General features: G+C 42.4%; 1 protein-coding gene across 1 annotated transcript in view; it reads left to right on the top strand.

The window, feature by feature from the left end:
• WLS (Wnt ligand secretion mediator) overlaps positions 1–14,315 on the top strand; it is a 103,459-nt gene that overhangs the window by 71,218 nt on the left and 17,926 nt on the right. Inside the window, exons 4-9 of the mRNA XM_019646785.1 lie at positions 71–232; positions 1,329–1,465; positions 8,928–9,096; positions 10,379–10,476; positions 10,832–10,895; positions 13,143–13,286. Of these exons, the coding sequence (XP_019502330.1) occupies positions 71–232; positions 1,329–1,465; positions 8,928–9,096; positions 10,379–10,476; positions 10,832–10,895; positions 13,143–13,286 (774 nt within the window). The remainder of the gene's footprint in view (positions 1–70; positions 233–1,328; positions 1,466–8,927; positions 9,097–10,378; positions 10,477–10,831; positions 10,896–13,142; positions 13,287–14,315) is intronic.

Below are 14,315 nucleotides of genomic sequence, written 5' to 3'. Positions count from 1 at the left end.
AAAGGTAAGACAATTCAGTCTGTCTATTGGAAATAGTGGCCCTGCCTCAAACCTTCTGTTCTTCTTCTAGACCCCAGAGCATGAGGGCCGTTACTATGAATGTGATGTTCTTCCTTTCATGGAAATCGGGTCTGTGGCTCATAAGTTTTACCTTCTAAATATCCGGCTGCCTGTGAATGAGAAGAAGAAAATCAATGTTGGGATCGGGGAGATAAAAGATATTCGGTTGGTGGTAAGTGAGTCTAATTGATCCAGGCAGCCTGTGACACTAGAACATTGGCTGAGAGCACTGGTTATTATTGAGCATGTGTATTGGGAGGGAACTCGCATCTCACTCTTGCATTTCCATGCCTCAGTTGCCTCATCTGAGAAATAGAAATAATAACACATACCCATGACATCTGAGACCATAAATTTGTACAAGAGATTACAGAAATGGAAAATAATGCAATTATTGTGCCCATTTAAAATGCTATAATGATCATGATTGCATAAAGAATACCACTAAGATATATATGTATATATATATACATATATATAGATAGATAGATAGATATAGATATATCTATCTATATATATTTTTTACATGTTTCACCTTGCAAGCACAAATGTTAAAGGGGGAAGTGGTGTTTTAGGTTCTTTCCACTTTATTTAACAGGAAAAATTAGAACATGGAGTAAGGAGACCATTTTTTAATCTAAAAATAATCACATAAGAAATACATATTTATTGCAGAAAATTAGAAAGCACAAGTGAACACACAGAACATAAAAATTACCTGTAATATCCTGCCGTCCAGAGAAATAACCACTCTTGAGGTCTTGACTTCAGATTTTTTCTGTACATATATACATACAAAATCCTTCACTTACAAAAAATGGGATCGTATTCAATTGACTCTTTTGTTCCTTGCCTTTTCAATTTAATGGTTATTGTGAATATGATACGTGTATACTTTGCAATACTGCTTAGGATTCTGCTGTATAGGTTTACCTTAACACATTTTGCCAATCTCAACCTTTTGGACATCTAAGATATCTCCAATTTAAAAATGAAAGCCTTACAGAAAAATCTTTGATCATGTTCCTAATCATTTCCTCAGTATAATACATTGGGTCCATTTTTATTCCTTTTTATTTATATTTCTACAATGCCTGAGAACAGGCCGGGAGAGTGTGAAGAAAGTACATGCTGTGAATGTGAAAGCTCTTGATCTTGAAAATTCAACAGACAAGGTCTCCCCTCACCTCTCTCCATGCATTTGCTGATAGGAAATAACAGTAAGATATATATTATTCACTTTCAAAATTATGTTGGTCTGTCTCTAGGGAATCCACCAAAATGGAGGCTTCACCAAGGTGTGGTTTGCCATGAAGACCTTCCTTACGCCCAGTATCTTCATCATTATGGTGTGGTATTGGAGGAGGATCACCATGATGTCCCGACCCCCGGTGCTTCTAGAAAAGTAAGAGCTGATTCGGGAGCACTGTGAAGGAACACAGCATCGCATGATCTGTTTGCCATGCTCCTGGTGTTGCTGGGGTCTAGTTCAAGGGGTTAGTGTGTTACTTGGGTAGTGATTTGACCTGGAGTCACTTTGGACTACTTTTTATTCTTCAGTTTTCACATGCAAATTATTTTTAAATCCTACAGGTTCTATCTCTTTGGGCTCTTTATTCTGTCCTTGCTCTTTATTCCCATGGTCTGAATCTGATACTTCTCTCTGTTACAGTAGATGAGCTGCTTTTCTCCTAGCTAAACCCAACCTCTCTTACCTCCAGAAGGATGCTGCTCCTGTGGATATATCCCCTTTCTTTCCCATATTATTGACTTTTCCCTTTTTGCTAGATAATTCTGATTAATGTACGAATACTGTACACCATCTCCCATTCTTTTTTTTTTTTTTTTTAGCTGAGCCATCCTGCTACCTGTTGGCAGCTCAGCGGCTGCTCAGCTCACACGGGACTCGAACTGCTGTTGCTCAGAGCTCAAACTCTTGAGCGAGCTCTTAACCAACTGACCCACTCGGCCGGCCCAGAACTCGCACTCTTGAGTGAGTTCTTAACCAACTGATCTACTCGGCCGGCCCTTATCTCCCATTCTTAAACAAAACTCTTACTTTTCGCACTTCCCCCTGAATCTACCAGACCATTTTTCTGCTGTTTTCTTTTTTTTGTTTTTTTACAAAACTCTTTTAAAAACCTTCTATATATTTTCTCCTATTTGTTGTTTTGAGTCCATTTCTCACACACACACACACACACACACACACACACACACACACACACACACACACACCGGCCAAACTGCTCTTGACAGGGTCACCAGTGACTTCCACATTCCAAATCCAGTGGTCATTTCTCAGTCGTCACTTTTCTTGAATCATCAGCATTTGACATAATTGATCACTCGCCCTTTTTTCACAGAGCCTCCACCACCCTTCGTGTGGTTATCCTCCTCCTTTGCTGACTATCACACAGTTTCCTTTGCTGTTTCCAACCATCTTTCCAACCTCTTAAACTTTGGATCCTGGGGCTCAATCTTTGGAACTTTTCTGTTTATTAGCTATGCTAATTCCTCAGGTGACCTTCTCTAGTCTCATGATTTTAAAAATCATCTAAATGATGACTCTTAATTTATAATAATCAACCTCAGCTTTTCCCAACACGAGACCCAATATTCCATCTGTTTATTCAATATCTTCATTTGCATGAAAATGTAACATGTGCAAAAAACACTTGATTTCCTCCTACTTCAAACTTGTTCCTCTCCCAGGCATCCCCATCTTAGGAAATGTCAACTCCATTCTGTCCTTTGCTCAAGCTAGACATGTAGGAGGCATCCTTCATTTCTCTTTTTTTCACACTTCTCATCTAACCCATGAGGAAATCTCACCATTTTCATTGTTACCACCCTAATCTAACCCACCATCATTTCTCACCTGGATTATTGGAAACAGCCTCTCAACTGCTCTCTTTTCTTCCACAATTTCCCTCCCTATAATCTATTCATAGAGCAGCCAGATTTCTCCCTTTTAAGTGTAAATCAGATCATGTCACCCCTCTGCTCAAAGCTGTCTTGGCTTTGCACCTCCTTTGCCCTTGTCTGTAAAGCTCTCCATGCTCTGGACCTTTGTCACCTCTGATTCATCTTCTATCCTCTCTACCACCCACCATTTCCCTTGATGGTGCTCAAACATGCCTTGCATGCTCTCACCTCAGGGCCTTTGCACTTGCTGTTCTCTTTATCTGAAATACTTTTTCCCAGATATTTCTGTGGCTCAATTCCTCATTTCCTTTAGGCCTTGCTCTGATGTCTTTTACCTTAGAGGCTTTTTCCTATCCACCATGTATAAAATAGCACCCCATCACTCTCCATTCTCTTACCTTGCTTTATTTTTCCTTATAATGCTCATTCTCTATTTATTATCTTTCCTCCCATACCCCTCCTGTTCACCCCATCTGAATGCAAGTATCACTAGAGTGGGATTCTTGTCTATTTTGTTTGTTACCATATCCCTAGAATCTAGAATAGTGACAGGCACATGCTAGGAACTCAATAGATATGATTTTTTTGATTGAATGAATGAATGAATCTTGTCACTACATCGTTTAGCCTTTTTTATTGGATCCTCAGTTCTTTCATGATAAATTACAAATTCTCTAATTAGGTATGTAGGTTTCCTCATGAGCTCAGCCCTTTTCACTTCTCTAGTATCGTACCCTATCATTTCCTAATATGTGCTACATGCAGATCCCCAAATGCCTCAGGCTGTTCAAGGCTTCTGTGCCTCCATCCGGACTTTTCCCTCTGCTTGAAATGCCCTTCCACCTCGCTAGCCTTGACTCACAATTCAGCTCAATTTCTGTCTCTGTCAAAGTTAGACGTCCTGGTAGCAGCCCGTGCACACCTCTGTGATATTGCTTATCACACTTTATCACTCTTTATCTGGCTCAGCCACTAAATATATCTCCATGAGTGAAAGAACTGGTCCTACTCATTTAGGTATCTATAGCCCTAACAAAATGCTGTGGGTAGGTGATTCGTGGTTAATAAACATATGTATTTCATTGGTATGAATGAAAGTATGAATAAAGTAGTGACTAAATGAGTGATGTTCTGATAGACAAGTGACAATTAACAGTGTGACAGGGAAAAGCAAAATACAAGCTAAACAAGCAGCTAAAATTTGTATTTCACATTGTTTGGATTCATTTATTATTGAAACAAATAAGTGTATATAATTCATAGTTGCTGAGGATATCGTAATAATAATGAGTGTTCTTAATGATCAGGTTAATGCAATCTGAATACTCATATGTTAAGAGAGGCTAATTACATTCAAGGAAGTCTGGTTAAGAAGGCAAGGGAGGGGATTTCTGGTGAAGTAGGTAAATGCTGTGCTTGTGTCCTCCCACAACCACATCAAAATTACAAGTAAACTACAGAACAACCATCATTGAAGATCACCTGGTATCTAGCTGAACTGAGGCCCTACAACTAATGAAATACAGAAGAAGCCACCTTGAGACTGGTAGAAGGGGCAGAGACATGGAACAGGCTGGTCCCACACCCACATGTGACCGTTAAAAACTGGGAGGGATATCAGATATTTCAGATGCAGAGGTTCCCCCCGGGCGAGTGAGCAGTCTCAGCCCCACACCAGACTCCCCAGCACAGGGTTTCAGTGCCGGGGAAAGAAGTCCCACAACTTCTGGCTGTGAAAACCAGTGGAGATTGTGGCTGAGTGAGACTAGGACAGCTAGAGATACAACTGCTCCTCATAAGGGGCCCATACAAGGACTTACTCACTGACAGACTCATTCGCTCTGTGCTCCAGAGCTGGGGCAGCAGCTGGAAAGGCACCAGAGACATGTGAGGAGGAACAGAGTTGTCTGACTTCAGGACAAGGGCTGGAGGGGCAGCTTTCTGCCAAACAGAAGTTCCTGCCCTCCCCACTCCAGAGTGCAGACGCTGGTGGCTCCCTACCTGCGTCTCCATCAACTTGGCTAATACTGTTTGTCCACCCACCCTGGTGATTTTCTGAGACCCTGTTCCACCCAACTTCCTGGCACACCCAAGCCTCTTCCAGTAGTTTTTCCATACAGTCTGTCTTGGCTCATGCTACAGAATTTCCTAAAATCTCTCAAAGGTCCACAAAACCCAAACAAACAACATCTGAATTCGGTGTGTCCCGTACCTCTACTGAGAGCCCCAAGCCTGGCACTAGTGGTAGCCAGCATTGGTTTGTGGCTTGGCCTCTTGAGGTACCTCCAAACCCAGTGTGGGTGGTGACCACCTGGGGATTGTTTTGTGGCTCATGCAGGGCACAGACTGTAGCTGAACTTGGCCTGTGGAAGGGCACCTCCCAGAAGGCTCCAGGGCTGGCACACATGGTGGCCAGCTTTGGACTGAGCTGGAGCATTGCCCAGCTGCCTCCAAGAATGATATTGGGTTGTTGGAAAAGTCATGACGCATTTTTTCTACGTTTTTCATTGCAAAAATGCATCATGACTTTTCCGACAACCCAATACATCCAAAGAGCAGAGTAGGCAGGCACTGGAGCCCTGCTAAAGCGAATCCTGCTCTGTACAGTCAGCCTTTGCACCACAGCTCCTCCACTGTAGTCACGTCCAGTCCTCACAACCAGTCAACCTGAGGGTCATTCCTTCTCATTGACGTGCAAACAGCAACCAAGGCTCAACTGCAACAGGGGGATACGTACAACCCACACAAGGGACACACCTGCAACACCCAGCTCAGGTGACCAGGAAGAATGCACCATAGCATACTTACTACATAAGTCCACTCTACTATGACCAGGAGACATAGCAGCAATACCTAGTACATAGAAACAAACACAGAGAGGCAGCCATAATGGGGAAACAAACATATCCTGAATGAAAGATGAAAGAAAAGCTCCAGAAAAAGAACTAAACAAAATGGAGAAAAGCAGTCTACCTGATGCAACGTTCAAAACACTTTTATAAGGATGCTCAGTGATCTCCTCAAGAAAGAGATAGGAAACATAAAAATGGAGATAGAAAACATAAAAAAGAACCAGTCAGCAATAAAGACTATAATAACTGAAATGAAGAAAATATTGGAATCAAGAGTAGATTAGGTGAAGCAGAGGTTCACAACAGCAATTTGGAAAATAAGGTAGCAGAAAACACCCAATCAGAATGGCAAAAAGAAAACAGAATCCATAAAATGAGAGTAATTTAAGAGGCTTTTGAGACGACATCAAGGATACCAACATTCATATCATGGAGGTACCAGAAGGAGAAGAGAGCAAGGAATTGAAAACCTATTTCAAGAAATAATGATGGAAAACTTCCTTAATCTGGCGAAGGAAATACACATACTAACACAGGAAGTGCAGAGAGTCCCAAACAAGATAAACCCAAAGAGGCCCACACCAAAATGCCAAAGGTAAAGACAAAGAAAGAACCATAAAAGCAGCAAGAGAAAAGCAGTTAGTTACCTACAGGGAAGCGCTTTAAGACTGTCAGCTGATTTCTCAGCAGGAACTTTGCAGGCCAGAGGCACTGGCAGGAAATATTCAAGGTGATGAAAAGCAAGGACCTACAACCAAGATTACTCTACCTAGCAGAGCTATCATTTAAAATCGAAGGACAGAAAAAGAACTTACCAAACAAGAAGAAGCTAAAGGAGTTCATCACCACCAAACCAGTATTACAAGGAATGTTAGAAGGACTTCTTGAAGACAAAAAAAGAAAATGATAAAAAATATGATAAAAACGGCAATAACTACATATCTACCAACAATTACTTCCAACGTAAATGGATTAAATACTCCAATCAAAAGATAGGGGGTCTGAATGAATAAGAAAACAAGACCTTACATATGCTGCCTACAAGAGAGTCACTTCAGATCAAAAGATACACAGAGACTGAAAGTAAAGGGATGGAAAAAGATATTTCATGATAATGCAACAGGAAAAAAAAAAAAGCTGGGGTAGCAATACTTACACTAGACAAAATAGACTTTAAAACAAAAGCTATAACAAGAGAGAAAGAAAGACCCAGTAATCCCACTTCTAGGTATTTATTCAAATAAACCCAAAACACTACTTGAAGGGGACGTGTACATCCATATGTTCATTACAGCATTGTTTACAATGGCCAAGAGGCAGAGGCATCCTGGGTGTCTGTCAATGGAAGAATGGATAAAGAGGATGTGGTACATATGTACAATGGAATATTGCTTGGCCATGGAAAGGAATAGGTTTTTGTCATCTGGGGTGGACCTGGAAGGTATTGTGCTGAGTGGACTTATGTCAGACAGAGAAAGACAGATTCAATGTGATTTTGCTTATATGTGGAATCTAAAGAAGAAAATAAACGAACAAAACAGAAACAAACAGATACAGAGAACTTTTTGATAATTGCCAGATGGGAAGGGGGTTCGGAGGGATGGGTGAAAAAGGGGAAGGGATTAAGAAATATAAATTGGTTGTTACAAAGTAGTCATGGGGATGTAGGGTATAGCATAAGGAATATAGTCAATAATACTGTAATAACTGTGTATGGTGTGAGATGGGTACTAGATTTTTTTTTTTTAAGATTTTGTTGGGGAATTGGAGGGAACAGCATTGGGGAATCAGGGGAGGGGAACAGAAAAGTTGCTATCCTTTTGTTCGTCAGTCTAGTTGTGGAGGATGTTGCTTCACTGGCCCATGTTGGTATTATCATTGTGCTCTTTCCGGTTGAGGCAGATGTGTCGCCGGCCGTTGGATGGTGGCTCATGGCAGCTCACGCCGGCTGCCTGCCGCTCACACTGCCTGCCAGCCACTCACAGTAGCTTTTGGCAGCCCACTGCAGCCCCACTGCAGCCTACACCGTTGCAGGCGACTCACGGCAGCCCAGCTCCAGGTTGCACTGTTGTTCACCATCTTAGCTGTAGAGGGCGCAGCGTCACTGGCCCATGTGGCATCCGAACCGGCGGCCCTGCTACTCAGAGCTCGCATTCCCAAGCCAACGCTTAACTAATGAGCCACTCAGCCGGCCCAGATGGGTACTAGATTTATTGGGGTGTTAGACAGGAGGGATATTGGAGCCAGGGTGAAAAAGGTGAAGGGATTAAGAAGTGAAAATTGGTAGTTACAAAATAGTCATGGGTATGTATAATAAAGCATAAAGAATATAGTCAATGATATGATAATAATTAATGTAGTGCCCGGTGGGTACTGGACTAGTCGGGGATCACTTCTAAAACTATATAAATGTCTAACCACTGTGCTGTACACCTGAAGTTAATGTAAAATAATATTGAATGTCAACTGTAATTGAAAAATTTAAAAAGGGGGGAAAAATGAAAAGGAATAAAAGGTTCAAATGCCCAGGTGTAAAAGAAATAAGCCATGGAATGTAATGTACTCATACAACATAGGGAATATAGTCAGTAATATTGTGATAGCATGATACGGTGTCAGATGGTTGCTGGACTTATCATGGTGATTGGTTACTTAGGTATATAAATGCTGAATAATTATGGTGTACATGTGAAACCAACATAATATTGTATGTGAGCTATATTTTATTTTTTTTTATTTTTAGAAGGCCTCACGTATTTATTTGTGAGCTATATTTTAATAAATATCTTTTTAAAAAGGAAGGTAAACACATTGTAGGAAACTCTTAATCTGAGCTGGTACCAAAATAAAGTTCCAGAGATTAAGTAGGTTAGGTTCAATTAGTTAGATAGATGAATGTAACATCCCTTCATTCTGCAGTGGTGCCAACAAAATAAGACATTTTCCATTTCTGTGAGAGCTAAGAAACTGATCAGATTACTTCAGTCCCAGTAAATAACATCTCCATCCCCCAAACTGGCTTTGGATCTTTGAGGATCTACCTCCCCAATGAATAAAGGTGTTTTCCTGATATTTTCTCACCATCAGAGTCATCTTTGCCCTTGGGATTTCCATGACGTTCATCAATATCCCAGTGGAGTGGTTTTCCATTGGTTTTGACTGGACCTGGATGCTACTGTTTGGGGATATCCGACAGGGCGTCTTCTATGCAATGCTTCTGTCCTTCTGGATCATCTTCTGTGGCGAGCACATGATGGTAAGAGCCCCTGGGGAAGGGGCAGTGGCCGAGGCAGAATACATGTGAGGTTACAGGAGTGAGCTCTGGCGTCAGACCCTCGGCTCAAATTCCTGCTTCACCACTTATTAGCTGACTTTAGGCAAGTCACTTAATCTCTCAGAATCTCAGGTTCCCCATCTATAAAAGGGGATTTATGTATAGGGCTTTTGTGAGATTTAAATGTGAGCAACATACATAGCAGAAAGTAAACATACAAATATTAGTGATTACCGTTATTTCTTGTCCTTGGGCTGCTGATCTACCTGTCCCCAGCACCAAGGTAACCACCGGAGAAGGTGGGCCCAGTTTTTTTCCAGTTGGCAATTTGTCTACGTGTCCAGGTGGCCTAGTAACCCCTATTACCCTGAAATACTGACCTCCCTGGTCAGTTTGTGCAGACACCAAATCATATTTCAAGAGGGATTGAAGGTACCATGGATTAAAAATAAGAAGGGTGCCATCATCACGTTGTGGCTAAAATGATATGTCAGCTGGAGCTTGGGCCCCACATCAGGCCCATGTGCTTCATAGTCGAGTGGACTGTATTTAAACTCCATTATGGTTTGATCATTGCTTCTGAAGTCTTGCAATCATTCCAGGAGACAGTGAGAGGAGAAAAAGCCTTTTCCCTACTGCTGGGGTGGGCCTAAGGGGTCCACCAGCAGTGACACACTGAGAGTGTGCCCTAAGCAGCAGGGACTGGACATGGAGGGGACCTGGATATAGCAGGAAGACAGCCTGCCAGGGTGGACTGCCAAGAGTGAATTTGGTGTGGACTGTCCCACCTGGTCCCAGCCTGGTTGCTAAGATATGTCTTTTGCCTTTCTCCGTTTTCTCACTTTAAGGACAGAGAATATATGGATCCATTTTCCTAACCATGAAACCTCTTACACTTGACATATTTTAATGCCTTGGAGTCTTTATTTTTTCCTCTGGGGACCTCCCCACCTTAACAAACACAAGTGATTACTCGCATAGGGATTTAATTCTGAATGAGTGGTTTTGTGGACCGCTAAGCTGCAAGGTCTTTGTGTTCCCGTAGCATCCTTTTATTATTACTTTGAAAGCCCTTAAGGATGGGCTGACAAAAGCGAGTTCCTTAGGAACAGATATTTTGGTGTTGCTCATTCTCATATTCCTAGAGTCTAGCATGATTGATACACAACACTTTGTCAACAAGGATTGTTTGAATGACCAACTCACCTGTAGAATCGCTTTGTTCATCCCATGTTTATCTCACTCTTAATTTGGCTTCCATCAGGATCAGCATGAGCGGAATCACATAGCAGGGTATTGGAAGCAAGTCGGACCCATTGCTGTTGGCTCTTTCTGCCTCTTCATATTTGACATGTGCGAGAGGTGAGCAGATGCCTGTGGGACTCCGAGCTGAAATGTGTATCACCATGTCCACTGCCAGCTCTTTACAAGTATTCGAAAGGGAGAAGGGTGGTTGGAAGCCTGTGGAATAAAAGCATCGGGCGTGGTCACATCCTCAGATAAGGACTGGGATTAAATAAAAAACAAAGCTCTTTATAGATGCAAAGTATTTGGGTTGATCATACTCTTCAAACTCTCTTTAAGTCCTCTATGACTTTTGTTAGTCTAAATACAGCCCATACCCGTCCTGCTGAAAAGCTAAGAATATGTAGAAAGGAAAGTTCCCCACTGCCTCTATTAATTGTGTCTTATCTTTCTATCTCATGTCTCTTTGTAGAGGGGTACAGCTCATGAATCCCTTCTACAGTATCTGGACTACAGATGTTGGAACAGAGCTGGCTGTATCCTTCCTGGATGGGCTCAGGGTTTTATTTCTTCCCATCGTCACCCGGTCCCCAAGATCATTTTCTAATGATGTTCTCCATATGTGCACAGCCGGGGCTTTGATCCTTAGACCAATGATAACAGCACAATTAAGGACATTAATGAGATGAATTAATGCTTGCTTTCAAGCCTGGGTGAAGCATGCAAAATACGAATGTTGCAGCACGCCCCCACAGCACAGGGACCAGAGTTGCTGTTTTTATTGCACCCTGTCTAGCTATTCTACACTTGCTTACTGCAGACTGAAGCATGACTCGCTTTTCCCTGGAGCCATGGAGGTGCATCTGTGGGCCCCTGTGAGAGAGCCTGTTTCTGAAGTCGTCTGTGTGTGAGACTTTATACAGTGACCTTGGTGTGCTGGCATACCATGCTGCTGCTGCTATTAATTTCTGAGACCAGGTGGAGATAAGGCTAAGGTGATTAGTTCCAGAGGAGTCGCAAAGGCTTCTGGTTGGTTGGCATAAACTCTGCCTCAGTCATCGTCATGAAACAGAAGTGACAGTCTTGTCTTTATCCCTTTTAGGATGCTGGATTTAAATATTTTATCTTTCTGAATAATATGTTAAATACTTTGGGAGAAAAAGACTGTCCTTTGGAGAAGGGAGAAAGGCTAGAGTTGTTTTCTTTCTTGATGGATAATATATTATCATGTGCTGGTAAATATGCTTTGTTCGGCCATGATGTTTATATTGGCTTCTTAGTATCACAAGAACTTTGTGAGCAAATTAAATCAGTAGTATCATTATCTTAAAGAGGAGAGAGTTGAGCTCCTCCATTCCCCCATCCTCCCACCAAAAATATGTTAGCTTCACCACATGGGGAATATTCATAATGTTAAGTCTACCCCAACCCTTTTGTTCTACAGATATGTTGGAGGTCCTGGGAGGCAAATAAAATTTCAAGTCCTGCACCAAATAACTATATTTCTTTCATTTCAAGGTACTATTGATTTTAGGGAAGAAGGAAAAACTTCATTAAATATATTTGTTAATGAAATAATTCATGCTGAGTTCACATTTGTTATAATATTTTAAAATATGCAGCTTGGGGTAGAGTTATAGCAGAAAGGAGCTGGAGTCAGGTCACCTGTCTCTCAAGCCAGCTCACTTTCCTCCAAGCCTTGGTGGTTCTCAGATTGAACTTTAAACAGATGTCAAAGTCACCCTGATCGGTCTCAAAGTATATTGCCAACTTCCACCTTGGCCACGTGTTCTTCTGCTCCCTGTTCCATTTAACAAGATTTTTCTTGTGGTGGGCAGAAGATTGCAAACAGAACCTCATCCCTGGGTTTACTTCAAGACCTTCAGTCCCATGGCCAGCATCCCTTAGCAGCTGCTGCTACTGTACCCAACCCACATTCCGTCCCCTTCCAATTCCAGGCTAGTTCAATCTCCTTATAAAAATCCGGAGACTAAGGGCGGCCAGTTAGCTCAGGTGGTTAGAGCACAGGCTCATAACACCAAGGTTGCTGGTTCAATTCCCATGTGGGCCAAGGAGCTGCGCTCTCCACAACTAGATTGAAGACAACTACTTGACTTAGAGGTGATGGGTCCTGGAAAAACGCCCTCCACAACTAGATTGAAACAACTTGACTTGGAGCTGATGGGTCCTGGGAAAACATATTGTTTCCCAATAAGATTTCTTAAAAAAACAAATCCAGAGACTAGCCCAATGGTTTCCAAACATGGTTATAATTGAATTCCTTGTCCTTGCAAAATCTGATTCCGTGTATTTGCAGTGATAGACCTGGGCCACCTGTATTTTAACTCCTCTGGTGATTTTAATGCAGCTTTCCAGCTGATCAGTATTTTGCAACCAATATCCAATATTTTAGTGCTTTTCAAATTTATTGTGCATATGAATCTCCTGAAGACCTTGTTAAAAAGCAAATTCTGATTCAGTCGGTCTAGGGTGGGCCCTAGCATCTGCATTTTTAACCCATGAAGCTTCGTTTCTCTTCTTCCTTGACTTAGAGAGCAATTTGGAACGTTCCTCTCTATGGTACTTTTGTGTCAGTAAAACCTCTATCACTAGGAAAACAAAACAAAACTAAAAAGCCTCTGTCACTGGCATTAGAATGCCAGGTTTTAATATTGTATGCCCCTGAAAATTGCCTGAACATTTGGAGACAAAGGGTATTGCCAACAGAGCTGGGGGGCAGTGTCCTTGGCTCGCCTGCCATTTCCTTTACTGGACACTGTCAGATGGCCTTCATCATCGTGGCTGGCATCTGCCTCTGCCTCTACTTCCTGTTTCTGTGCTTCATGGTATTTCAGGTGTTTCGGAACATCAATGGGAAGCAGTCGAGCCTGCCAGCCATGAGCAAAGTCCGGCGCCTGCACTATGAGGTAAGTAAATCTCTTGGGTCATTCAGAAGCTGGTTGGTACTCAGTACCTCCTGCTTGATGTGTGCATGCACGCACGCGCGCACACACACACACATGCACACACACGCACGCGCACACACACACACACATACGCACACACACACACGCACCCCTACACCTGGGGATTGAAAGCCTTTATTTCAAATACACATTGAGAGAGTCACATGTAATATAGGATCTCTGGGCAAAATAAGAGGCTAAATCCTGCTCTGAGACACATCCAGCTGGCCTATCTGAATCTTGGAGTTTTCTGTGGTATAAACGTCTTACTATCCCCCCCTGAGGAGAAAACTCGTCCAGCAGGTTCTTCAGCTTTGGGGTGGAATGTAGGTGCGTACTAGATGGGAGATCCCAGTTCGATAGAATTGAGATTTGGCTTGGGGTGAGGCATTGGTTAAGGTTCCCTTCCTGAGAATCAGCCTTAAGACTGGAGTTCAGCCCAGGTGATCTGATTTCCAGACTCTAGGAATCCACATTTCCCCTAAAATAGCCAGCAGGTGCTCAGAGTTCAGTAACTTCTGCTTACAGATTATGTGCCTCCTTCAAGTAAAACACTCCACATCCTCCAATCCAGTGCAGGCAGCACGCTCTTAATTTCTCAAGGGTGCCTTGGGCTCATGCCTAAGTGGCTATCCTTAGAGACCGGGGCCTAATTTCTCTGTGAAAAGAAACAGAAACTGCAGAACTACAGGGTTTCTAGATGTAGTGGATCTGCAAATAAGGGCCCCTGAATAAGAGGCGTCCCTCCCCAAAACACAGGTCCCTTCAGCCCTGCTCTCAGGAAACCCTGGGCACTTGCTGAAGCTTTGCCTGTCTCTAGAGTTGGAGTGACACATGAAAAAATTCAACCAAATCCACTTCATGGTGATTAATATGCACATTTCTTTTTGTTCACTGGAGCAGAATTTTATTACAACCACAGAAAACTTGGAGTTGGTAACTTTGAACCCTTGCAGAGAAGCATAACCGGCTTAGCAGGGAAATTAGCAG

Source organism: Hipposideros armiger, unplaced genomic scaffold, assembly GCF_001890085.2.
Source record: "Hipposideros armiger isolate ML-2016 unplaced genomic scaffold, ASM189008v1 scaffold_106, whole genome shotgun sequence".
NCBI lineage: Eukaryota > Metazoa > Chordata > Mammalia > Chiroptera > Hipposideridae > Hipposideros > Hipposideros armiger.
The sequence above is the reverse complement of the archived record's forward strand: the minus strand, read 5'-3'. Positions and strand labels throughout refer to the sequence as shown.